Genomic DNA, 27643 nt, shown 5'->3' with positions numbered 1-27643 from the left:
ATATTTGAGATAATGAAAATGTTAATTTGTTCAACTAAATAGTAATAATTTTACTATATATGTGTATCTTATAACACGTTGTATACCTTAAATATTAATATATACAATAAAATTTATTTTAAAATAAATAAATCTCTGCAAAACTGAAAGGCAAAAAAAAGAAAAAAAGGCACAGGAATGCTAGGAGAGTGCAGAACACTGAAGAGAGCACAGGTAGCCGATATTCCATTCTAACGCATCTTTCCTTCCCCATCAAAAGCTTAAGAAAGAGAAGCCTCGGGCAGAACAGATACATATTTCAATCTACAGTGACATAGAAGCTTTTAATATCATTCTGAATTCCATTTTAATTGTATTTGTCATGTAAGCATATCTAAATAAGACAAGAATGAGACTTTGATTTTTCTACTAATACGAAATACAAGTCTCAACCATTCCTTTAAAAATGTGTTTAGAATATCAATCCACACCCAAAAGACTACCTATAACACTCGAGAGTTTATACTTCTTTAACAATTTCCTTTACCTTGTAAGTAGTCATTCGATGCTGAGCAATTGCAGTCAGTTTTTCTAGAAGGCCTCGTAGTCGTTCCTGTGTTGCATGGGAGATCAAGTTCACAGCATCAGAGTTAAGTTCTGTAATGTCATGCTTTTTACCTGCGGAAGCAGAGAAAATCCATTACGTGTTTTAGTAGTGGCTGATAATTGAAATAATTAGCACAGCAGGTATTCTGTTCCCCCTGGAAGTCATACCCATTACGAATAAAGGTTTGGAGATTATGATTTTCCTAGTAAAGTCACAACTTCAAAGATCTTAGACATTACATTAATAAAACCTAGCCTGAAGCCTTAGAAAATATAGACATTGTTTCACTTAGCCTCTAGAATCATTCTCCTTGCAAGGTCATTTATAGGACAAAGTTAATAAGAACACAAATCAAGTCTACTGTTCAGGGAGGAAAATGGTAACTGCAGAAATTAGTACCATATTCTGTTAATTTTAGTAATTAAAAAAATAGAAAATTACATTTCGCCCTGTTTGACACTGTTAACAATTTATGACATTTATTTAAATGAATTCAGATTGTGAGTCTCTGTTAATGCCTTGTCTACAAGACATACCTATATTCCTTTTGTCTATTACCAATCATGCTTACTTTGCACTAACTGATGTTCTGATATATCCACTTAGTAGTCAATTTACAAGTTCAAATGGGTTCAAAACCTCATCGTTTCACCTACCTAGCTGAATAACTTCTCTCTCACTAGATTTCCTTTCCATGAATAAACCAAACTTCTTCCTTCTGCTAACTAGCAAGAAAGTTTCAGGAAAACAATTTGGACCACATACTCAGAGTCAGAAGTTCATTTATAAATCAACCTTATCAGTATTTAAATAGTACTTCTCAGCCCAGTGAAACCACTTACATCAACAAAGGCCTAAATCTAAAGATACAGGCAATTAGGTAATCTATTTTAAATGGGCTTTTTAAAAAGCACTGCTGTGATTGTTTTCAACATATACCCATGAATTTTTAAAATATTATAGTTTGATTTTATATTTTAATTTATCTGAAATATACTCATATTCTCTTCAAAGGGTGAGCTACAGAAAAAAATATGCTTGAATTAAAAGTCAACAACTCACATACATTCTTTGATATTATATAATGAAGCAAATAGGAAGACACAAAATTAATCAACTTCTCCTAAACCAGCCTTTCAAAATGTAAGTCATTACCTGTAACAAAGCTGAATTCCTCTCTAATCTCAGATTCAGGCAGGGAAAAAAATTATACAAAGTCAACTCTACTTTAATAAAACCCTCAGCATAGGCCAGGCATGATGGCACACGCCTATAACCCCAGCACTTTGGGAGGGCAAGGCAGGTGGATCACCTGAGGTCAGGAGTTCAAGACCAGCCTGACTAACATGGTGAAACCCCGTCTCTACTAAATACAAAAAAAATAGCTGGACATGGTGGTGCATGCCTGAAATCCGAGCTACATGGGAGGCTGAGACAGGAGAATCGCTTGTACCTGGGAGGCAGAAGTTGAAGTGAGCCAAGATCACACCATTGCTCTCCAGCCTGGGCAACATGAGCAAAACTGCGTCTCGAAAAAAATAAAAATTAAAATAAAACCCTCAGCATAAACAAATAGTGGGGTCTTCTATAAAAGAAAAAGTACAATCTTATTTTTTATATTATTTTTATTTTTTTTTTTTTTATTTTTTGAGATGGAGTCTTGCTCTGTCATCCAGGCTGGAGTGCAGCGGTGCAATCTCCGCTCACTGCAACCTCTGCCTCCCAGGTTCAAGCAACTCTCCTTCCTCAGGCTCCCAAGTAGCTGGGATTACTCACAGGCGTGCGCCATCACACCTGGCTGATTTTTTTTTTTTTTTTTTTGTATTTTTAGTAGAGTTGGGGTTTTACCATGTTGGCCAGGCTAGTCTCAAACTCCTGATCTCAAGTGATCTGCCCACCTCAGCTTCCCAAAGTGCTGGGATTACAGGTGTAAGCCACCGCACCCGGCCTATTATTATTATTTTTGAGACAGGGTCTCACTCTGTCAACCAGGCTGGAATGCAGTGGAACAATCACAGCCCACTGCAACTTCGACCTTCCAGGCTCAAGCAATCCTCCCACCTCAGCCTGCTGAGTAGCTAGAAGCACAGGCATGTGCCAACAGGCCTAGCTAATTTCTTTAGGTTTTTGAAGAGATTGGGTCTCACTATGTTGCCCAGGCTGGTCTCTAGCTTCTGGGCTCAAGCAATCCTCCTGCCTCAGCCTCCCAAAGTGCTGGGATTACAGGTACAAGGCACCTTAGTGTTTGAAGAGGAACCTCTGAAAATAATTTCATATGTACTCATAAAACAGAGGTAATTCATCCAACATAAAAATATACATATCTTTTAAATATTAGAAATAAACAAGTACTGAGATTAAACAATTCCAGGGTTTAGGGAACAAGCAAATGTTGTAAGGTCTTCATTAAATTGGTAATAAAATACAACTTAAAAATTACAAAGTAAAATACTGTAGAAAAATTCCCATTTTAAAACAAAACACCCTTTTTAACAAAATCAACAAAACTGATTAAGATCTAGTTGGTGCTTGCACACCGGTTATGTGACTTTACTGAATGTCTGTGCAATTTAATTTAAGTAATTAGGGGGAAAAAAAAAAAAAAAACTGCCATTTTATCTGTTAACACTATTCAAGTAGAAAAATCCTTTTTCCAAAAACAAAATCTTTGGGTAAATTTGTAATTTCTATTTTTAAGAAATAGCCTTGGTTCTGAACCATTCTACAAGGATGGAATTTTATTATAAATGGAAAACATCCCTAGAAATATGTAACTGCATTCACTCTATGACCTTACTTTAAAAAAAAAAGAAAGGCTTAGATAATTCAGAAGAAAGAATTCTTGAAGTTTTCCATATTATTTGACAAGTTTGTACTTCATCACTAAGAACTGAAAACGATTTAAGCCCAGGAGTTCAAGATCAACCTGGGCAACATAGTGAGACCCTGTCTCTACAGAAAAATACAAAAATTAGCCAGATTTAGTAGTGCGCGCCTGTAGTCCCAGCTACTTCAAAAGGTTGAGGCAGGAGGATCACTTGAGCCTGGGAAGTTGGGGCTGCAGTGAGTTGTGATAGCACCACTGCACTCCAGCCTGGGCAACAGAGCAAGACCACATCCCAAAAATAATTTTTTTAAAAAAAAAAAAAGAAGTAAAAATGCAAATAGTTATTCCCTTATTGTGTTAAATTAGAGGTCACCAAACTATGGCTAACAGGCCATATCTGTTCACTCTTTGTAAGTGAAGTTTTATGGGAATAAAGTTTCATGGACTAAATGTTTGCATCTCCCCAAAAGTCATTCATGTTGAAGCTCTAATGCCAGTGAGATGGTATTTGGAATTGGCGCCTTTGGGAGACAGTTAGGTCATAAAGGTACTGCCTTCACCCTAAGAAGAGATCAGAGAGCTAGCTAGTTTTCCTTCTGCCATGTGAAAACAAGCAAGATGGCTGTCTGAATACCAGAAAGAAGGCCTTCACCAACAATCCAACCGTGCTAGCACCCTGATCTCAAATGGCCAACCTCCAGAACTATGAGAAATAAACATTTGCTGTTTAAGCCATCCAATTTACGGTATTTTGTTACAGCAGTCCAACATGACTAAGACGATAACTGTGTCCATTTGTTTACATATTGTCTATGGCTGCTTTTGTACTATGACAGCCTAATTGAGCAATTGTGACAGAAACCATATCACCTACAAAAGTGGCAAATATTATCGGCCCTTTGAAGGAAAAAGTTGCTTATCCCTGTCCTAAGTGATCAAAAATGTTTTTAATGCCAAAAAATTTTCTGTTTTATAATCAAGGTTTAAACCAAACTGGAAATAAAATTTGGAAGGAGGCTGGGCATAGTGGCTCATGACTGTAACTCCAGCATTTTGGGAGGCCAGCATTTTGGATGACCTGATGTCAGGAGTTCGAGACCAGCCTGGCCAAAATGGTAAAACCCCATCTCTACTAAAAATACAAAAAATTAGCCAGGCATGGTAGTGGGCGCCTGTAATCCCAGCTACTCAGGAGGTTGAGGCAGGAGAATTGCTTGAACCCGGGAGGCAGAGGTTACAGTGAACCAAGATTGCGCCACTGCACTGCAGCCTGGGCGACAAGAATGAAACTCAGTCTCCAAAAAAAAAAAAAAAAAAAAAAAGTTGGAAGGGAGGGTAACTGATAAAACTAAGTATCTATTTATATTTCACCAAAGCACTAGATAATTATATGGCAATAAGGAGTTAAGCTACCAATAGATTTCCCAGGCCATCACAGGAAGGTTTAGAGATGAGACTTGTTCCCAAATTAAGGAACTGGTTTCTATGTAATACAAAATACACATGCAAAGAAGAAAATGGAAGAAGTGAAGGAATGAAGGAAGACAGGGAGGGAGGGAAACACGAGCAAAGAGAAAACAAACACATTTTACAATCAGCTCTTCTTGGCTTGAAAGCTCTAGTTTTTCATAATAATGTATTCGCGATTTAAATTAGAAATGTAGGCCAGGCATGGTGGCTCACGCCTATAATCCCAGCACTTTGGGAGACGGGTGGATCACCTGAAGTGAGGAGCTCAAGACCAGCCTGGCTAACATGGCAAAACCCTGTCTGTACTAAAAATTCCAAAATTAGCTGGGCATGGTGGTGGGCACCTGTAATCCCAGCTACTCAAGAGGCTGAGGCAGGAGAATCACTTGAACCTGGGAAGGAGAGGTTGCAGTAAGCCAAGATGGCGCCACTGCACTCCAGCCTGGGTGACAAGAATGAGACTCCATCTTGAGGAAAAAAAAAAAAAGAAGAAAACCCTGGTCATTTATATAGCATACAGTAGTTAAAATATTTATTTACTGAGTACCTGTGAAGTAGACCTAAAAATTGTAATAATAACGAACTTCGTAGTTCTTATATCATAGGTCTATAAAAATCAGAAACCTTCACATTTTTGTATCAAGCCTTCATTATAAAATATAAAGGTCTTACTTAAGTATATTTGAAGTTCATTAGTACTGGCCCCAAAAATTTGACACAGGTGAAGACGCCTCCTGGGTTCAAGTGATTCTCGTGCCTCAGCCTCCTGAGTAGCTGAGACTACAGGGGCACCCCACCACACCGGGCTAATTTTCTGTATTTTTAGTAGAGACAAGGTTTCACCATGTTGGCCAGGCTAGTCTCGAACTCCTGACCTCAAGTGATCCGCCCACCTTGGCCTCCGAAAGTGCTAGGATTACAGGCATGAGACACTGTGTCTGGCCGTGTTTTCTTACATTTTCTTTCATACTGCAGCCATCTAACAACTACTCCCGGACCTAGAGAGGACCCTAAGACTCTAATCTAGTTCTTTTAAAGTAAGAATGGGTTTAAATTTCAAGGTTAAGAAAAGGGAAAGGGAGTTACTTTCTTTGGATGTCCCTGTATTTCATAAACACAAACATGTAACATAAGTGTGCATTAGTACACATATATGCCAAAAGTCCAACTGTGGAAGGAATAGGATGGAAAAAAAATAGTATACTATATTATATATTCATGCAAAAATACATTCAACTATTCCTCCATTAAGAAATATGAGTAAAATATTAACCAAACCCAAAACCATGTTATATTAATAATTTTTAAAATAAACTACTGCTTTCTGTAAAGCCCATGAAATCTTGATTTCTAGAATCTTATTTAAGTCTCAGAGTTCCAGGACAACCAACCCAGATTGTCTCTTTTGATAATATTTTCCCTCAAACAGACATGTCTATCAGGTCAATAATCATAACTCTACACTTACCGATGTCTAAAATTCTCTTTTGTAGAGCTCCAATAAAAAGAAATGGTTCATCTTTACATGACTGAATGAGTGTGCCAACCAATTCAGAGTTTGTTGCTAAGATGCAGGCATTTTCTTCATTAAGGTTGACCCCTGCCATAGAAGTCACATCATTGACGTCATCTTCATCTCTAATAGAAAAAAGAAGTTAGAGGTTTTAGGTTGTGTGTGTGTGTGTGTGTGTGTGTGTGTGTGTGTGTGTTTGAGGCGGGGGAGGGGGAAAAGAGAGGTTTCAGAGAGCAAAAGAATTAGAGGTCTCTCCTTGTAACTAACGGCATTACTTTACTTAATTCATCCAATCAAGAGAAGTGAAGAATGGCTATCTTTCCCTGTAAGCTTTTGAAAGTAATTATAGTGTCTCTAACCACCAATGTATATTTAATAACAGAAGGATGAATCAGAAGTAACTTTGTCTTCTAGGTCCCAACTTTCCCTCTCTCATTCTGGCAAATGAGAAACACCAAGAGGCATTTGGAGTTACACCAAGTCGTCCATAAATCCTCTGCAATGAAAGACAAAGAAATGAAAACAGACATCTTTCTTTTCATCCAAGATGGTTAAAAGTCCATCAGCTGTCCCCAGTGTACTCTACCATTCATTCCACTTATGAAACGATGGAAACAACCTAAATGTCCATCATTATAGAACTTTGTTAAAAATATCAAAATCACAGTGAATATGTACTGATGAGACAATCTCCGAGATTACTATTAAGTGGTTAAAAAAAAAAAAAAGCAAAACATTATGTATGTATTATATATTACCATCTGTGTTGAATACTATATCTGGGGGGCTCTATCTTCTCCTGTACCATCAATAAAGAACACTGGACCCAAGAAAAAAAAATACTATACTTAGAACAATACATAAGAAACTAAAAAAAAGTGTTAACTGGTTGGCTCTAGGCTGGGAACGTGGGTAACAGGGGGATAAAGAAGTGAGGGGAACTCTCACTTTTCCCATTGCATACCTTTTTGTACCTTATGAATTTTGTATAAAATGTTCACATTACCTAGTCAAATAAATGAGTTTTTAAAATATAAACAAAACGGCAGGGCGTTGTGGCTCATGTCTGTAATCCCACCACTTTGGGAGGCCGAGGAGGGCGGATCACAAGGTCAGGAGATTGAGACCATTCTGGATCACGTGGTGAAACCTCATCTCTACTAAAAATACAAAAAATTAGCTGGGCGTGGCAGGCGCCTGTAGTCCCAGCTACCCGGGAGGCTGAGGCAGGAGAATGGCATGAACTTGGGAGGCGGAGCTTGCAGTGAGCTGAGATCACGCCACTGCACTCCAGCCTGGGCGACAGAGCAAGACTCTGTCTCGGAAAAAAAAAAATATATATATATACACACACACACACACACACACACAAATTTATTTTAAGATCTAGTTATTTCCTTAGATTACTAAATCTGTAATAAAATAAGTTTGCCTTCGATATTCTTTTTTCACCTCTCTCAAGCACAGCCTCTCTACCAGTGAGTCAGTAACAATATCCTGCTTATTCCTTCTTCTATGCTTTAAAGTTGTTTTTCTCATGGGAATTTCCCTGTCTTCTTATTAACTCAAATGGAGCGTACCATACTGCGGTACTTCTCAAACAACAGTGTTTTTAGGAAACACCTAGAAAGTATATTTAAGATGCAGGTCTCAATGTCAAACACACATCCAAACAGTACACATGATTCTCATTTGGTAGGCCTATGATGGAGACCAGGGATTTGGAGTTTTCTATCAGGCACACTTAGATGATCATGATACAAATGGTCTAAGGACCACACTAGGAAAAATACTGCTTTATAAAAATTAAGAATACTGATTCTAAAGAGGTCAAGGTTTCAGTACCTGTTCTGACCATTAATAATAGGATGGCTGGGTGCAGTGGTTCACACCTGTAATCCCAGCACTTTGGGAGCCCGAGGTGGACGGGTCTCCTGAGGTCAGGGGTTCAGCAACAACCTGGCCAATATGGTGAAACCCTGTCTCTACTAAAAATACAAAAATGAGCTGGGCGTGGTTGCATGCCTCTAGTCCCAGCTACTCGGGAGGCTGAGGCAGGAGAATTGCTTGAACCCGGGAGGCAGAGGTTGCAGTGCACTGAGATCATGCCACTGCACTCCAGCCTGGGCTACAGAGTGAGACTTCATCTCAAATAAATAAATAAATAAATAAAAATTATTAATAGGATGACCATGGACAAGTTTCTTACCACCTCTATTCATCGATCCCCTTTTATCTGTAAAATGGGAGTGAAAATGACCCTCTCATGTAATTTTGTATGAAAACTGTATTAGAAACTAAAACTGCATCAGAAACTAAAAATTGGTATTATTTATTCATTTTAAAAATAACAAATATATATTACCATAAATAACATACTTTAATGAAAATTAACATACCAAAATTTTAAAATAGAACAAGAGTGGTACTACCTTCTATTTTTACAAATCTTTTTAAAATCCACTGGTCCTCCTGCATTTTGAATGGGATCTGTTACTCAGGCATGGCTGTGCAACATCATTCATTGGTAATATGGAAAATACTGGTTCACAGAGTTATACAGTTCTTCCAAATTTAGATTCTAATACATAATCCAAAATTACATGTATCTCGACCAATCAGATCAGAAAATATAACTACTGGAAAGCTGTCAAACTCATGGTAATAGATAAAAGTTTTGTTCAACAACCTCATTTCTTTTTTTCTCTCTCTTTTTTATTAAGACACCCAGGATGGAGTCTAGTGGTGCAATCTCAGCTTTCTGTAGCCTTCACTCCCAGAGCTCAGGTGATTCTCCTGCCTCAGCCTCCCAAGTAGCTGGCATTACAGGCATGCGCCACCATGCGCAGCTAATTTTGGGGTTTTTTGTTTGTTTGTTTTGTTTGTTTTTGGCTGGAGTGCAATGGCTCCATCTCGGCTCACTGCAACCTCTGCCACCCGAGTTCTCCCTGCCTCAGCCTCCCAAGTAGCTGGGACCACAGGCGCACCACCACACCTGGCTCATTTTTGTATTTTCAGTAGAGATGGAGTTTCGCCATGTTGGTCACACTGGTCTCGAATTCCTGACCTCAGGTGATCTTCCCACCTCAGCCTCCCAAAGTGCTGGGATTACAGGTGTGAGCACACACAAGGACAAACAGACTCGTAACACATGAAACAATGAATTATATATGATGAAAGTTAAAATAAGCTAATATACACTAGAGAATCTAATTCCTGTAGTAGGGAAAAAATGGACATTAAAATTGGTAGAGTAATATCATCTATGCAAATAGCACATAATCTGGTCCTATATTATTTTCCAAGAGTGTCTTTCTAAAGTAGTAAAAATCACACTAAAGCCCCTAGTTGTTAGAACACTAAAAAATACAAAAAACTAGCCGGGCGCGGTGGCGGGCGCTTGTAGTCCCAGCTACTCGGGAAGGCTGAGGCAGGAGAATGGCGTAAACCCGGGAGGCGGAGCTTGCAGTGAGCTGAGATCCGGCCACTGCACTCCAGCCTGGGCTACAGAGCGAGACTCCGTCTCAAAAAAAAAAAAAAAAAAAAAAAAAGAACACCTTCACTACCAGATATAATATATACATATTATCCATAAATATTTTATTATGTATCTCTAAAATATAAGGACTTAAAATAAATTATCACATAAAAATATTCATATTAATTCCTTATTATCATCACATCTTCAGTTGAAATACAGTTATGCAAACATGCAGAGGTACTATCCTGTTTGCCACTTCTGATTCTGAAGTATGATGGAAACGACATGAATCTCTGGCACCCTCTGGTGTTTAAGCACAATACAGCTTCCCATATTCGCCCCAGCTATACTGACAAGCAGAATAGAAAACAGAATCTTCTTAGCAGAAAAAGTCACAAATGAATCCCCCCAAAAAGTATAAGTTAACAAAATAGTTTTGAAAAACTATGAAAATATCATTCTATATTATTAAATGTCATACAGTTTGGTCAAGATAAGAGCTAATACTATTCACTACTATTTCTTCTTCTTTAACAAAAGAGCCAACATCGAGGGTCTATTATCAGTTTCATTTAAAAAGTAACTGAAGTAGGGCCGGGCACAGTGGCTCACGCCTGTAATTCCAGCACTTTGGGAGGCCGAGGCAGGTGGATCACGAGGTCAGGAGATCAAGACCATCCTGGTTAACACTGTGAAACTCCATCTCTACTAAAAAGATATATAAAAAACTAGCCGGGCGTGGTGACGGGCGCCTGTAGTCCCAGCTATTTAGGAGGCTGAGGCAGGAGAATGGCCTGAACCCAGGAGGCGGAGCTTGCAGTGAGCCGAGATCATGCCACTGCACTCCAGCCTGGGAGACAGAGTGAGACTCCGTCTCAAAAACAATAAATAAATAACTGAAGTGATAGTAAGTATCCATGGAAGCAAAATTAAATTTAAAAAAAATCACTATGAAAAGATATATATAAAGCCATGTGTGATTGTGAATTACTAGAAAGTACTGTACAAAAATGAAAAGTGTATCTTTGTACAAAAATATCTAAGAAATAGCTGAGATTATAAATACTCCTTTTTCAAAATTCACCATTTCAACAAATATTTGAGTGATTATTATGAAACAGGCATTGTTCCAAACACTCGGTATACATACAGTGGCAAACAATCATTATTATAAGCTTTCATAGACAATTAAGAAGTGGGAAATACACGGAGGCAAGGGTAAACAAATGAATGAACAAAATAATTTTAGATAAGTACCTCAAGACAGCAGATATGACTGTGGAAGCTACTTTATATTGGTTGGTCAAGCAAAATTTACCTCTCTAAGGAGGTAGATTTGAAATATGAAAGACCATGTCATATGAAGACCGAGGGACAACTTTCAGTGCATACCACACAGAAAACTGTACAGTGGGTTTTATCAAAATCTCATGTACCCCATTAATATACACCTATGTACCCCCAAAAATTAAACATTAAAAACATTAAAGAAAATAATAAATAAATAAAACTGTACAGTGGGACCATGACTAGTGTGTCTGAAGAACAGAAAGGAGGTAAACAAGGAGCACGGATCCCCAACACCACAGACTGTGATCCTTGCAATTCAGTTTTTCTGAATATGAAAGATAACTTGCTTATGCAATGGCTTTTCAGTTTTTCTGTTACCTACAACCTTACCAAATTCTAACAAATATTAAATTTTTAAAAAATTTCAGATGGGAATCTTCTATATCATAAAAAGAAAAATGTTTAAGCCAATTCTCGGCCCCCATGACCCAAATTAACCTAATCACACAATTCGATACAAACTTCATGGAACTGCCATGCTGACTCTAAAATTCATGCTGATTCTAAAATTCATGCACAAGAGAAAAATAACGAGTAAAATTAAAATACCTTCGATAAAAAGGAATATACAAAAAGGACTTATTTTAACTATGGGCTAGAAAAATAAATAAAGATGTTATAACAATCGAAAACACCAAAATAGTAACATCAAAATAAAACAAATATTTGGGAGGCTGAGGCAGGTGGATCACCTGAGGTCGGGAGTTTGAGACCGGCCTGGCCAATACGGCAAAACCCCGTCTCTACTAAAAATACAAAAATAAGCTGAGCGTGGTGGCGTGCACCTGTAGTTCCAGCTACTCGAGAAGCTGAGGCACGAGAATCGCTTGAACCCGGCAGGTGTAGGTTGTGGTGAGCCGAGATCGTGCCACAGCCTGGGCAACAGAGTGAAACTGTATCTCAAAAAATAAAACGGAGTTGAAACTGTATCTCAAAAAATTTCTCAAAAAATAAAATAAAACAAAAACATATTACTAAAATTAAATTTGCCCTTTTATAAATGGGAATTTACTATAAGATAAAGGTGGCATTACAAATAAGAAAGGTAAAGATGATGAACTCTTTACTATTGCTGAGACAATTCATTTGAGGAAAATTTAATCTCTGCCTCACACATTTCCAAAAACAAAATCAAGAATTATTGAAGATGTAAAGGTAAATATCTATATTTGAGGTAAGTGCATACAGATATCTTAGAAGAAAATACAGAAGCACATCATTCTGGGCTCATTATACGAAAGGATACATTAGAATTCAAAAGCCATAAAGAGACTGCTAAACTTTATACTGTAATTTAAAATTTCCATATATGAAACACTAAAAACAAATTTCCAAGTTAAACAAAAAACTAGGAGAAAAATACTTACAATATATACATCAAAGAATTACTACTGTCCAGCATATGTACATAAGCCTGGAAAGCAATAAGTAGTCAACAGATAAATAAGCGAAAGTAGTAAGTCAGAAATTTCCCAAAGAAAATACTAACAGTGACATTTTTGCTTCAGGCAGTAAGTGGACTAGATTTACTGAGGAGCAATTACACAGCATAAGACATTTTCATTCCATTGTTTGGTTCACAGGACCTGTTAAAAAAAGGTGTCAGTATAAACAAGCAATGAGGCTGGGCGCGGTGGCTCACGCCTGTAATCCCAGCACTTTGGGAGGCCTAGACGGGCGGATCATGAGGTCAGGAGATCGAAACCATCCTTGCCAACACAGTGAAACCCTGTCTCTACTAAAAATACAAAAAATTAGCCAGGCGTGGTGGCGGGCACCTGTAGTCCCAGCTACTCGGGAGGCTGAGGCAGGAGAATGGCATGAACCCGGGAGGCGGAGCTTGCAGTGAGCCGAGATCGCGCCACTGCACTCCAGCCTGGACAACAGCGCAAGACTCCGTCTCAAAAATAAAAAATAAAAAAAGGTAAGCAATGAGCATAGCCTAAAGGAAGAATTGCCTCAAGGGCATATGACTGTGGCTAGCACTAGTTCTTGATTACAGCGGGAAAATCTGAGGCTCCTGGGTAAGTCAGGTTCCCTGGAACAAGACTAAAGTGGTTCCAAGTCAATAGTAATCCTTGAGTCTACTAGAAACAGTCACAAATCCTCTCTGGAAGAAAGCAAACTCAGTTTAGACCCTCAGGTTTAATCTGATTTACCTGTACAACAAAGTTTTAGATTTACTGACTACGTTTTTTACTCCTAAAAGTCCTATTTGGTTCTTTTTCAAGTATTTGCAGTTATTTTTTAAAATAAATTGCTTCTTGCACCATTTTGAGATTCCGTATTTTATTTTTAAATACTTTATACTAGTTTTTAACACTTACTATTTCATCATCCTATGTTTGAAGTCACTGGAATTCCAAATGTATTAATGTTTCCCTGTGGCTTGACTCAAGGATACTTCCTTGCATGTTTATCTTTAAATGTGAACATATATTTTATATGAACACCCAAAAACAATGGACTAACATCTTCAAAGCAAAAAGACAAAACAGTCAACCTATAATTCTAATCTCAATCTTGACATTGTCTCTATAAATAATCTAAAATCATCTAGAAATTATTAGAAATAGTAACAAGGCTGTTGGTATATGATTTTTTTAAGTCCTGAATTTCTCTATGCTAATAAAAGAAAAGGCAGTTACCAAAATATAATACCAACAAAAAAGATAAGGTATCTAGGAATAAACCTAACAGATAAATGCAACAAATCGTGCAGAATCTGTATAAATAAAATTATACTACTTGATTGAAAGATATTTAAAAGGGTATATATAATGAAGATATAAATCATGTTCATAGAAGGATCCAAATTATAATCAATCAGCTGGAAGACAGTGTGCCTGTGGACTCAGGCCATGCCAATTCAAATTCTAACAGATTACTGGTGGAATTTAACAAGTTGATTGTTAAATTTATAGGGAAGAGCAAAAGCTCAAGTAGAGCCAAGGAAATCAAAGAGGGGAAAGGGAGTACGAAAGTGGAGGAAGAAAAGGAAATAAAAGAGAAGGAGAAGTAGGTAGAAAATATGCATTACCAAATATAAAACTTCTTTTGAAACTATAGTAAACTAACTGTATGCTATTGGAAATTTTAAAATTAGCCAATAAAAGAAAATAGAGATAAAAAATAACTTGATTAGAGGCATTTACAAAAAAGAAAGATTAAAAAAAAGAGAAGACCAATATGTATATGACATAGGAGACATTACAGATCACTGAGGAAGGACAAATTGTTCAATAATGCTGCTGGAACGAGCGGTTTCCTATATGGGGAAAAGTGAATTAGGATCCCTAAACCTCCAAACCATAGGAAAAACCAAAAACCAAATTTTAACTCCTGAAGACAAAAAGATACTCAAATAGGCTGAGCATGATGGCTCACACCTGTAATCCTAGCACTCTGGGAGGATGAGGCAGGAGGATCACTTGAGGCTACCAGTTCGAGACCAGCCTGGACAACAAAGCAAGACCCCCCTCTCTACAAAAAAATTTAAAAACTAGCCGACTGTTGTGGCGTGTACCTGTTGTCTTAGCTACTCTGGAGGCTTGTTTGAGCCCAGGAAATTGAGGTTGCAGTGAGGCATGATAGTGCCACTCAATGTACTCCAGCCTAGGTGACAGAGATCATTTCTCAAAAACAAAAAAAATTTAATATGAAACTTCAAACCTTTTAGAAGACAATATAGGAAACTATCTTTGTGATCTCCAGAAGGATCTCTTAAAGAAGGCATAAGTATTAATCATAAAAGAAACTGCCAAATTCAACAACTTTAAAATTAAGAATTTCTGCTCATCAAAATATACCGTAAAAGAAAGTAAATTGCAAAACACTAACTCTAGTAGATATTTGTAACATAAAAAAGTATAAAGAATTACAAAAGGACTTCTGCTTCTGTTACAGACCATTACTCATATCAGACAATTGTTTTGAGGACAAGAAACTAATAAAGCCAGAACAATTTTAAGTTTATTTGAAGGCATCAGAGAGCTGCCAAGGGAGCCAGGTCTTGAGGGACGACAGCCCTGAGAGAAGAGAACCTCACTGAAGTAACCCCAATTTTCTCCATGTTGTTTTTCCTCTGGGCACATGCTGATTCTTGATGTGGAACAAGACACTAAGAAGCCAGAGACAGCAGCTGCTAAGAGGCAGAAAAGCCAACAGAGCATTAGGCAATCTCATGAGGAGAGAGAGACAGGAAGTTGAGGTCCAAGGCTTCCAGAACTTGAGGGATGAATGGACCATGATCCTACAAATAAGTGAGGCATTTACCAATTTTTTTCATACAGATCTGACACTTAATTAAATATTACCAAGTGCAGCAAAGAAACGGGATTAAAAAGGCAGATAACAGAAACAGAGTCACAGGTAACCCGGACATTGGAAATATTAAGCATTTGACTTTAGAATAATCACAAGTGGCAGGGTGTGGCGGCTCATATCTATAATCCCAGTGCTTTGGAAGGCTGAGTCAGGAGGATTACTCAAGACCTGGAGTTCAAGACCGGCCTGGGAGACATAGCAAGATCCTACCTCTATGAAAACTAAAAAAAAAAAAAAAAAAGTTAGCTAGGCATGGTGGCATGTGCCTGTAGTCCCAGCTACTTGGGAGGCTGAGGCAGGAGCATCACTGGAGCCTAGGAGTTCAAGGCTGCAGTGAGCTATGATTGTGCCACTGTACTTCAACCTGGGCAAAAGAGCAAGACTGTCTCAAAAAAAAAAAAAAAAAAAAAAAAAAGGCGGAAAACAGAAAAACGACAACAACCAAAGAAAACCACACATGCACACAATAAAATAACTACAATTAACTGTTCAAGAACATAGAGGCAAAAATAGATAATTATACCATAGGACAATAATCCATTAAAAAAGAAATAATGGTCGTGGATTCTAGTAATACCACAATAGCTTGATCAATAACAATTACAAAATAACAGTTTTTAAAAGACAATCATTTGGAGACTTAATAAAAGCAGGCAGAAAACAGAGGTCAGTCAACCCTTGGATGATGGGAACAATAATGGGTAAAATTTGTGAGTTTATGTCTTTTGGTCTAAAAGTACTCCCTAGTCTATGCAGCCACATGACTAGTGGCTTGAGATGTCCTGATAACAGAGCTTCAAATACATAATATAAAAATCGACAGAACTAAAGGAAAAACAAAGAAAAAAAAATCAGAATTGGAGATTTTAATACCCACACTAAATAAGTGATGGAAACAGTCTGAAAAATAAAACCAAAAAATAAAAGCCCAGGATATAGAAGATGTGAACACTGTCACCTACCTTCACCAAACTGATGTAGCCACAAAAAACTACTTCCCCAAACTGAATAATATATATTTTCTCCCAAGTGCTCACGAGATATTAATCAAAATTAGACACACTGAGGAGTCTCAATAAATTTAATAAAATTGAAATTATATGTTCAAGAATATGTTCTCTGATCACAAAACTACATTAGAAAACAAACAAAATATTCCAGAAAAGCACCAAATATTTGTACCAGTAAATTAAAAAAAGAAAACTAGGCCGGGCGCGGTGGCTCAAGCCTGTAATCCCAGCACTTTGGGAGGCCGAGACGGGCGGATCACGAGGTCAGGAGATCGAGACCATCCTGGCTAACACGGTGAAACCCCGTCTCTACTAAAAAATACAAAAAACTAGCCGGGCGAAGTGGCGGGCGCCTGTGGTCCCAGCTACTCGGGAGGCTGAGGCAGGAGAATGGCGTGAACCCGGGAGGCGGAGCTTGCAGTGAGCTGAGATCCGGCCACCGCACTCCAGCCTGGGCGACAGAGCCAGACTCAGTCTCAAAAAAAAAAATAAATAAATAAAAAAAAATAAAAAAAGAAAACTATCTTGACATGAATGGAAAGCCAAAAAAAAAAAAAAAAAAAAATCCTATTATCAGTTGGGTGCTAAATCAGTATTTAGGGAGAAATTGATAGGATTTTTTGTTGTTGTTGTTGTTTTTATCTTGTAGCCTCAGCTCAAATGAGGAAATGTATAATTTTAAATGCTTACATTAATAATAATAATAATAATGATAAATGCTTACATTAGAAAACAAGCCAAGCATGGTGACTCATGCCTATAATCCCAGCACTTTGGGAGGCCAAGGTGGGAGGACTGCTTGGGCCCAAGAGTTCAAGACCAGCATGGGCAACATAGTGAAACCTCATCGTTACAAAAAAATAAAAATTAAAAAAATTAGCCGGGCATGGTGATGCGCACCTGTAGTCCCAGCTGTTCATGTGGCTGAGCCGGGAAGATGGCTTGAGCCCACGAGTTTGAGGTGACAGTAGCCATAATTGTGCTACTGCACTCTAATCTGGGCAACAGAGTGAGACTCTGTCTCAACAACAAAAAAATTAACAAAACTGATAAAAGCCTACTAATGAAAAGAGGGAGACTACATATTTTATAGACATTAAAAGGATAAAGAAATAAAATTAACAATTTCATGCCTGAAAAAGTCAACTACAAAAATAAAATCCTTGAAAAATGCATACACTAGACTACCATTAAAGCATCTATACACACTCCGAAGAAAAGTTTAGGAACAATTTCTTGCTGATAAATCTGAAAATCAAGATGAAATGTACAAAAACTTTAAAAAAAAATACAACTTCATGAAACCGGCATTAAGATGAAATAGAAAATTTAAATACCTCTCTATCTATCAATGAAAATGACTTTGTCGAAAAACATTCTCCCAAAGAAAACAACAGATCTATCTAGTTTCAATGGTAAATTCATTCATACATTTAAGGAAGAAATCATGTCAATTCTACACAAAAGCTCAAAACAAAGGAGGGGGAAGGACTTTATTACTCATTTTTTTTAAGCTAATATAATCACAGATACCAAATCCTGGCAAACACACTGTAAGAACCAAAAACTATAGACCAAATCCCTCATGAATATCAACACAAAACCCTTACAACACATTAATCAATGCAGCAATAAATGAAAAGGCTAATACCCCAGGAATACAAGAACATTCAAAAATTTAAAAATCAGTGTAATTCACAATCCTAGAATAATAAGAAAAATCAATGACCACCTTAAATAGATGCAGAAAAAGCTCACGACAAAAGCACTCAGTTTAAAAACAGGCAATAGGAAGACTATACTTTCGGGGATCATTTCTATAGTTCTTTACTAGAGAAGTTTCTCTGAACATGTAGAGCACTGTGTCTTAAAAAAAAAAAAAAAAGGCTGGGCACGGTGGCTCAGGCCTATAATCCCAGCACTTTGGGAGGACGAGGCAGGCAGATCACCTGAGGTCAGGAGTTCGAGACCAGCCTGACCAACATGGAGAAACCCCGTTGTCTCTACTAAAAATACAAAATTAGCTGCGCATGGTGGCACATGCCTGTAATCCTAGCTACTCGGGGGGCTGAGACAGGAGAATCGCTTGAACCCAGGAGGTGGAGGTTGCGGTGAGCCCAAGATCACGCCATTGCACTCCGGCCTGGGCAACAAGAGGAAAACTTCGTCTCAAAAAAAAAAAAAAGGCAATAGGCTGGGCATGGTGGCTCATGCCTGTAATCCCAGCACTTTGGGAGGCTGAGGTGGGAGGATCTCATGAGGCCAGGAGTTCAAGACCAGCCTGAGAAACATAGTGAAATCCCTGTCTCTACAAAACATGGAAATAAAAAAAAAAAAAATTACTTGGGCATGGTAATGTACACCTGTAGTCCTAGCTACTTGAGAGCCTGAGGCAGGTGGGTCGCTGAAGCTCAGGAGTCTGAGGATGCAGTGAGCTAGGACTGCACCTCTGCACCCCAGCCTAGGCAACAGAGCAAGACCTTGTTTCTTAAAATAAAACAAAAACAGGCCAGGCACAGTGGCTCACACCTGTAATCCCAACACTTCGGGAGGCCGAGAAGGGCGGATCACGAGGTCAGGAGATGGAGACCATCCTGGCTAACATGGTGAAAACCCGTCTCTACTAAAAATACAAAAACAAAATTAGCTGAGTGTGGTGGCGGGTGCCTGTAGTTCCAGCTGCTCGGGAGGCTGAGGCAGCAGAATGGCGTGAACCCAGGAGGCGGAGCTTGCAGTGAGCCAAGATCCTGCCACTGAACTCCAGCCTGGCAGCCTGGGCAACAGAGCGAGACTCTGTCTCCAAATAAATAAATAAATACATAAACAAACAAACCAACAGTCAAAATATTTGAACAGGTATTTCACAAAAGAAGTTGCATAAATGGGCAGTGAGGACATGCAACATGCAACATCATTAGTCACTAAGGAAATGCAAATTAAAGTCACAATGAGCTACCACTACATACCAAACCAGAATGGCTAAAATTGGGGGGGCAGAGACAAAGTAAAACTGCAGTATGAATTGTTAGCAAGGATGTGAAGCAACTAGAACAAAATCTCATACTTTGTTGGTGGGAATGGAGTATAACCATTTAGGAAAATAGTGTGGTGGCTTCTCATAGAGTTAAACATATGCTTATATACCTACCATATGACTCAGCAATTCTGTTCCTATGTATTTATACAAAAGAAAATCTATGTCCATACAAAGATACAGACACAAGTGTTCCCAGCAAGCTTTATCATTACCAAAAACTGTAAAAAACCCAAATATTCATCCACAGATAAAGTGAAAATTCAGTGCATACAAAAGCAATATACCTCTATAATATTACTCAGCAGTAAAAAATGCAACTATTGATACATACAACATGTTGTATATCTAACACATTATGCTAGCAAAAGAAGCCAGACACAAGAATATGAATTGTATGATGTGTGAAAATTGATGATATGAATTGGGTCACCCATGTCATACCCAACTAAAACAGAGTAGAGAAGCCGGGGGGGAAAGCAAGCAGGGCACAAAACATTGCTCTAGAAATGTAATTCTCTGTGAGTCCAGCTGCTGAAACTGCCTGTTGTAACCTGAGACCAGTTTAATCTACAACTGCTGAGACAACTTGTTGCAACCCAGAACTATTTTTCCTGCCACCTTCACATGTCAATCAGAGCTGACCAGCTTCCCAGAACCTTAACAGTGCCAATGAATTTTCTCGAAGAGCAATTCATGTCATGTCTCTTTTTTAACCTCCAGCCTTCTCTTTGTTCTTCGGACATACCAGAGACTATCTGGTCTGTGTGTATGCTTTGAACTGCAATTCTTTCTTCCCAAATAAAATGTTAAATTTAGAGATTCACTTCTACATTTTTTTAAAAAATGAGACAAGAGTCTCGCTCTGTCTCCCAGGCTGGAGTGCAGTTGCACAATCTCAGCTCACTGCAATCTCCCAGGGTTCAACTGATTCTCCTGTCTCAGCATCCCAAGTAGCTGAGACTACAGACGTGCACCACCATACCCTGCTAATTTTTGTATTGTTAGTAGAGACAGAGTTTCCCCATGTTAGCCAGGCTGGTCTCGAACTCCTGACATCAAGTGATCCACCTGCCTCAGCCTCCCAAAGTGCTGGGATTACAGGCATGAGCCACTGTGCCCAGCCTACCTCTACATTTTTAATTTGACTTTGACAGATGCCACTTACGCAAAACTCTAGAAGGACAAATCCAAATCCAATCTACAATGATAGAAAGCAAGTCAACGGTTGTCCAGAATCTGAGGTGTAATGTGGGAACCGGGTGATAAGGAATGCAAAGGAACCTTTTTGGGGTATTGAAAATATTCCATGTATCCTGACAGTGATAGTTGGTACATGGGTTTAGCTTTATGTCGCGTCATTAAACTGGAATATGATGATGACTGCCTAGATTACTGTCTTCCAGAATACCCAAACTCCAAACTATAAAGGGAAAAAAACAACAAATCCCATGCAAACTTTTTCGTTTTCTCAATCTCATCTCCCCTTCCCCACCCCACCCTACCCCGTGCCTCAAGGCTTGCTATAGGCAAAAAGAGATGGGGAAAAAAAAAAAAAAACCTGCAGAAAACAGAGACGGGGCAGACCCAGTGGTGGGCATAAGACTAAATACATCCCAAGTCAGAAAATGCTAAAAAGGTGTTCCCATAAATCAAAGATTTAACAAGACAATGATGGGGCAACATTTAAAAAAAATGTAATACAGAAAGTGTTGATTTCACAGCCAGCCAAGCTGTCCTTCAAGTATCAAAGACACTGAAAAATAGTTTTCACATACAACAATTTAGGACAGGGATCCCCAGAAACTGGACTGCACAGGAAGAGGTGAGGTGCACAAGCGAGCATTACTGCCTGAGCTCCACCTCCTGTCAGATCAGCGGTAGCATTAGATTCTCATAGGAGCACAAACCCTACTGTGAACTGCACATTTGAGAGATCTAGGTTGTGCGCTCCTTATGAGAATCTAATGTCTGATGATCTTAAGTGGAATAGTTTCATCTTGAAACTATCCCCTCCCCCTCAATCCTGGTCTGTGGAAAAATTGACTTCCATGAAATCAGTCCCTGGTGCCAAAAACGTTAGGGACTAACGACTTAGGGAATTCTACACCCATAAGCCTTTTCTGAGGAATTTACCAGCAGATGAACTTCATTCAAGTTCAACCAAGAGATGACAGAACATGTCAGAAAAAAAGACTGAAGGTGAACATTTTAATGTATGTATATAAAAGTAGACCTACAAATAAAATGTACATAGGGATGAGGAAGGAAGATTAAGGTACAAATTTTATACAAATGTTATATTAAAATATATATAAATTATGCAATTAAAATATATATATTTAATATATACATATATAATATATATATTTAATATATATAATATATATTATATATATTTAAGATCCAAGAGTTTGCCAGATAAACAATTTGGAAATATTTTCCTTGTGGCATGTTTATTCATTTCCTTGACAGTGTCTTTCACAGAACAAAAGTTTTTTAATTTTCTGAATTCCAGTTCATTAATTTTTCCTCTTGTAGATCGCTCTTTTCATGTGTTATCTAAGAAATGTGTGTAACCCAAGGTTACAAAGATTTTCTCCTATGCTTTGTTTCAGAAGATCTCCAGTTTCAGGCTTGCCCTTTCTCTTAATCGTCATCCTTTAATTCCCATCTATTACCTGTATAAAAACTATTGTGTACATGTTCTATTTTCTCTGCTTTCCCCCACTTTAACTGCATAATTTCTATATATACAAATGTTATATTTGTGTATATATACAAATATATTTTTAATATATTCATATAAAAATATATTATACAAATATATATACACATGTTATGTCTGTATATATTTTTCATATATTTGTATATATAAAAATGCAAAAAGGAATGTATATAAAAATTTGCTTTATATATTTGTATCTATAAAATATATATACAATATATATTTTTATTGTATAAAATTGTATATATTGTATATAAATACATATACAAATATAACATTTGTATAACATTTGTTTATACATATATAAACTCTTAAAAACTCTTGATCATAAGAAACCAACACAAGAAACAAAAACGGGCCAAAAATTTAAACACACACTTCACCAAAGATATATAAATAACAAATAAGCACAAAAACAGATGATCAACATCTTTAGCCATTAGAAAAATGCAAACTAAAACCACAATAATAACCACTTATACACCTATTAAAATGGATTTTAAAAAATCAAAAGAACTGAGAATTACCAAATGCTCACAAAGTTGGACAGGAACTGGAACTCTCATCATCAATGACAGAAATGCAAAATGACACAGTCATTTTGATAAAGAATTTGGTAATTTCCTTACCAAAGTTTACACTTATCTAATGACTCATCAGTCATATTTCTAGATAGCAAAAGCATATGTTCACGCAAAATTCTGTACGTGAAGCTTTATTATATTATCATCAGAAAAACTGGAAACCACCCAAATGTCCATCAATAGCAAAAAAGATCAAATTTAATTTCATAAAATAAAATGCTTCTCGGCAATGCAAAAAAACCATCGTCTAATATTCAAAATGACACAGATTATCTAAAAAAACATGCTGAGTTAAAAAGTCTGATGCAAAAGGGTACATGACAACGTAAAACTCCATTTATGTGAAGTTCAAGAATAGACAAAAATGATCTATCATGATGGACATAAGAACAGTAGCTGCCAGAGGCAAGGGATAAGGGTAATTGATTTCAAAGGTGCATAAAGGTGATGAATATGTTCAGTATCTTGATCGGCATGATGATTACACAGGTATATATATTTGACAAAATTCACTGAGCTATACATTTAATAGTTGTGCACTTTATTGTTTATAAATTATACTCAATAAAATGCTGTTAGCTTTGTAAAAAGGCATCAGTATATCTATTTTATTAAGGTATTATTCTGTCATCTCTCCTTTTTTAAAAAAATATTACTTCCTTAAACCAAATTTAACTATTTATTTTCTTACCGGAAGCATGATGTTCCATTCTCTTTTATTTTATTTTTCTGAGTAGGAGATGCTTGAAGCGACAGAATTTTATTTCCAGGCAGAGTAATTTGCTTTAGAATGGAAGCTATAAAAACGAAACAAGAAAAAAATAGAAAAAAAGCAATCATGTCACATTAGGAAAAATCCAGGACAACAGTTTTTAATATATATAGAATAATCAAAGAAAATTCCAAGTTTCCCTAGAACTATGCTTAAATTCAAACATGACAATGAATTTGTTCCCTGAATAAGAAATAATCGTATAAAATAAGAATCTTTTCATTTCTTTTTAGATAGTCTATGGAATTGGCAGTATTACAAAAATATCATGAAGTAAAAGGCACCTGAAACATGTTAATAATACACTGCTTCTATTGGTGTATTTTAAAAATACATAAAGCTCTACCTGACATTGGTAAGACTGATTTCCCAGTCTACCTGACTTGGGTAAGACTGATTTCCACACATATGTATGGATGTACATGCATACAAGTATGTATGTAGAGAAAGAACTACATTTTAAGAAGAAATATTCTATAGCAAATTTTATAAGTTAAATAAGTCCTTATTTACTAATAGATTGTTTTATCAAATTACAGAATACCATGAATAGTTGTTTTTTTATTCCAAAACAACATATAACCCTAAGAAGTTTACATGTATGTAAAAAGAAATGTAATCATAGCTGGGCGCAGTGGCTCACGCCTGTAATCCCAGCACTTTGGGAGGCCAAGGTTGGTGGATCGACCACTTGAGATCAGGAGTTTGAGACCAGCTTGGCCAACCTGGTAAAACCCAGTCTCTACTAAAACTACAAAAATTAGCCAGCTGTGGTGGTGCACGCATGTAATCCCAGCTACTCAGGAGGCTGAGAACACGAGAACTGATTAAACCTGGGAGGTGGAGGTTCACTGAGCTGAGACTGTGCCACTGTACTCCAGCCTGGGCAACAGAGCAAGACTCTGTCTGGGGAGAGAAATCTAATCATTATCTTTCTGTTTTCTTTCAATAGGTGCCAACTTTAAAAGACCAAGCCTGTCTTCACTTAACATAGCAACAAAAAAGTTATACAAAACCCCTCTACATTCTAACCCAGCGTGATGGGACTAAGATGGACCAGCATCTACCTGGAGGAAACTGACTGGTAGGTATTACGGTATTCACTGGCATCGTCTTCTGTCCACATTTCTGAATGGTCAATGTTGAGGAATGTGAAAGTGTGGTCACTTGCTTTTCATTGCCTCCTGAAGGCTGCTGAACTACCTGAAACAATAAGAACTATCAATATAGTCGTTCAACTTAAGGCTTTAGAAAATGATAAGATTTCAGGTTTAAACAACAGACTGTGTTCACCCAGCCATAAATATACCTTTATCTTAACATAACAAGAATGCCTACTTTAAATTTGTACGAAGCAAAATTATCCTGTTCAAAAGTAAAAAACATTACTATTTCACATACATTATTTTTAAAATGGAATTTAAAATTTTATTTCACCATGCTCAATTTAAATCTCCCTATAAATCTATTTCCAATTGTTAATTACAGTGAAAAATTTACAGCATATATAAAAATAGACAGGATAAAACAAAACCACCTATACCATTACCCAGCTTCAACAATGATTAATTCTTGATCAATCTTGTTTCCATCTACACCCCTACCCACTTCCCTGCCACTCTCAATTATTTTAAGGCAAATCTCAGATATATCGCTTTATCCATAAATATTTCCAAATATATCTTTAAAAGATAAGGACTTTTTATGTGCCATTTTAACAAAGTATTTTCTTTTCTTTTCTTTTCTTTTTTTCTTTAGAGAGAATATTGCTCTGTCACCCAGGTTGCAGTGCAGTGGCACCATCTTGGCTCACTGCAAACCTCTGCCTCCCAGGTTCAAGTGATTCTCATGCCTCAGCCTCCTGAGTAGCTGGGATTACAGGCATGCGCCACCATGCCTGGCTAATTTTTGTGTTTTTAGTAGAGACTAGGTTTCACTATATTAGCCAGGCTGGTCTCGAACTCCTGACCTCAAGCGATCCGCCCACCTCAGCCTCCCAAAGTGCTGGGATTACACCTGTAATCCCAGCGGGGATCACACAGGGCGTGTGAGCCAGCACACCCAGACTAAATTATTTTCTTAAACCATCGCTTGAAAGCAGGAGGCGGAGGCTGCAGTGAGCCGAGATTGCACCACTGCACTCCAGCCTGGGTGACAGAGTGAGACCCTGTTTTTTTGAGACAAAACAAAACAGGTAGGAAAACAGTCATCATGTATTTGAGCCAGCTATTGATAGTGAACTTAGACTCATATATGGCAAATATAAATGTGCCATGGTCTTGCCAAAAGACAGAGTTTTAAACAGAATTTTTGAAGTTCAATTTATTCAACTTATGTGTATTACTTTAAAAAAGTAACAAGAAACACAACATGTCCTGGTAAGTAATCATACAGTAACTAATGTCCCTAGAGAAGAAATATTAGTCAGAATAATTCAATTGCCTTTATTCTTTGAGAACAGACAAGAACTCTTTTAAAAATGATACATTTCAATGAAGCTGAGATCATATTCATGTACTGTAGTTCTAAGGATCAGGCTTAAATTATACAAAGTAATATACAGGTACCATTTTATGCATTCAGACTGAAACTCAAGAGAAACACTCCCAGCTTATTTTCTGGTTATCTGCTCTGTCCTTCTTGATGCTCCTTATTAGGTATTCCTGTCAGTATTTTAATTATGAAAGACAGTAATATTCAAAAATTGTTTAGCAGTGTGAAAGTTGTCAGAATCAAAATGAAGTCACTTGTGTTTGAAAGAAAACAAAAAACAAAACTCTAACAAATAGAGCTAGGGAAGGAAGACTAAGAAGAGAGGGTTCTCATGCATAGTATGCCTGATCACAAACACTATCCCAATAGACCGCCAAAACCACAACCTTGCACAAAGGCCACAGCAACAGTACACAAAAAATACTTCTGCAAGGACATCATCTGCTCAGCAACTGCCTATTTAAACCTGGACTGGTGTCACCCTTGTTACTGAGCTTTGTAGTCAAGGATAATCATTTCAAAACAACTATGTAATTCTTCTCATTTTTCCTTTTAAAATCTGTCCTCCTTTACTCAGGAAGACTACTTGAGGCCAGGCTTTTGAGACCTGACTGGGCAATATAGCAAGACCCTGTCTCTAACCATAATAAAAAGTTTTTAATTAGCCAGGCATGATGGCATGCACCTGTAATCCTAGCTACTCAGGAGGCTGAGGAAGGAGGATTGCTTGAGCCCAGGAGATCGAGGCTGCAGTGAGCCACAATGGCACCACTGCACTTCAGGCTAGGCAACAAAATGAAACCCTGAGTCTTTAAAAATTAAAAATAAAAAAAAACCTTTGTCTTCCTTTATCTCCCTGAATACACACAGTTTACTTGGTACCTGTATTCCAACTGCAATGCTCCATTTCCAATTACATATCCTATTCTTTTAAATAATCTCTTTGTTATTTAGGCTGACACCAGTTAGTCTTCATATCATTTTTGATGGGGACACAAAAATATAACACAAAGTTTTGAGTTGGGACTTAACAACCTTATATCCCCATCACTTCTCATCTTAATGACTCTAACACCTGGAACAATATATGTGTCTAGTCTAACAAAAATATGGGAGGCATACTCCTGAACATCTGCTAGGAAAAACAAAATGAGGGCCGGGCGCGGTGGCTCAAGCCTGTAATCCCAGCACTTTGGGAGGCCGAGACGGGCGGATCACAAGGTCAGGAGATCGAGACCATCCTGGCTAACCCGGTGAAACCCCGTCTCTACTAAAAAATACAAAAAAAAACTAGCCGGGCGAGGTGGCGGGCGCCTGTAGTCCCAGCTACTCTGGAGGCTGAGGCAAGAGAATGGCGTGAACCCGGGAGGCGGAGCTTGCAGTGAGCTGAGATCCGGCCACTGCACTCCAGCCTGGGCGACAGAGCCAGACTCCGTCTCAAAAAAAAAAAAAAAAAAAAAAAAAAAAAA

General features: G+C 37.6%; 1 protein-coding gene and 1 pseudogene across 2 annotated transcripts in view; one reads left to right on the top strand and one right to left on the bottom strand.

Moving 5' to 3' along the window:
- TAF4B (TATA-box binding protein associated factor 4b) overlaps positions 1 to 27643 on the bottom strand; it is a 151407-nt gene that overhangs the window by 77179 nt on the left and 46585 nt on the right. Inside the window, exons 8-11 of one of the 2 annotated variants that reach the window (XM_025365231.1) lie at positions 24749 to 24899; positions 23601 to 23706; positions 6352 to 6521; positions 527 to 657 (exon numbers count right to left, since the gene is read on the bottom strand). In XM_025365231.1, the coding sequence (XP_025221016.1) occupies positions 527 to 657; positions 6352 to 6521; positions 23601 to 23706; positions 24749 to 24899 (558 nt within the window). The remainder of the gene's footprint in view (positions 1 to 526; positions 658 to 6351; positions 6522 to 23600; positions 23707 to 24748; positions 24900 to 27643) is intronic. The other variant, XM_025365232.1, reaches the window with a different exon arrangement.
- Positions 18356 to 18428, top strand: LOC112611788 (annotated as a pseudogene).

This window comes from Theropithecus gelada, chromosome 18 (genome assembly GCF_003255815.1).
Source record: "Theropithecus gelada isolate Dixy chromosome 18, Tgel_1.0, whole genome shotgun sequence".
In the NCBI taxonomy this organism is placed as follows: domain Eukaryota; kingdom Metazoa; phylum Chordata; class Mammalia; order Primates; family Cercopithecidae; genus Theropithecus; species Theropithecus gelada.
This window is presented reverse-complemented; position numbering and strand designations above follow the sequence as displayed.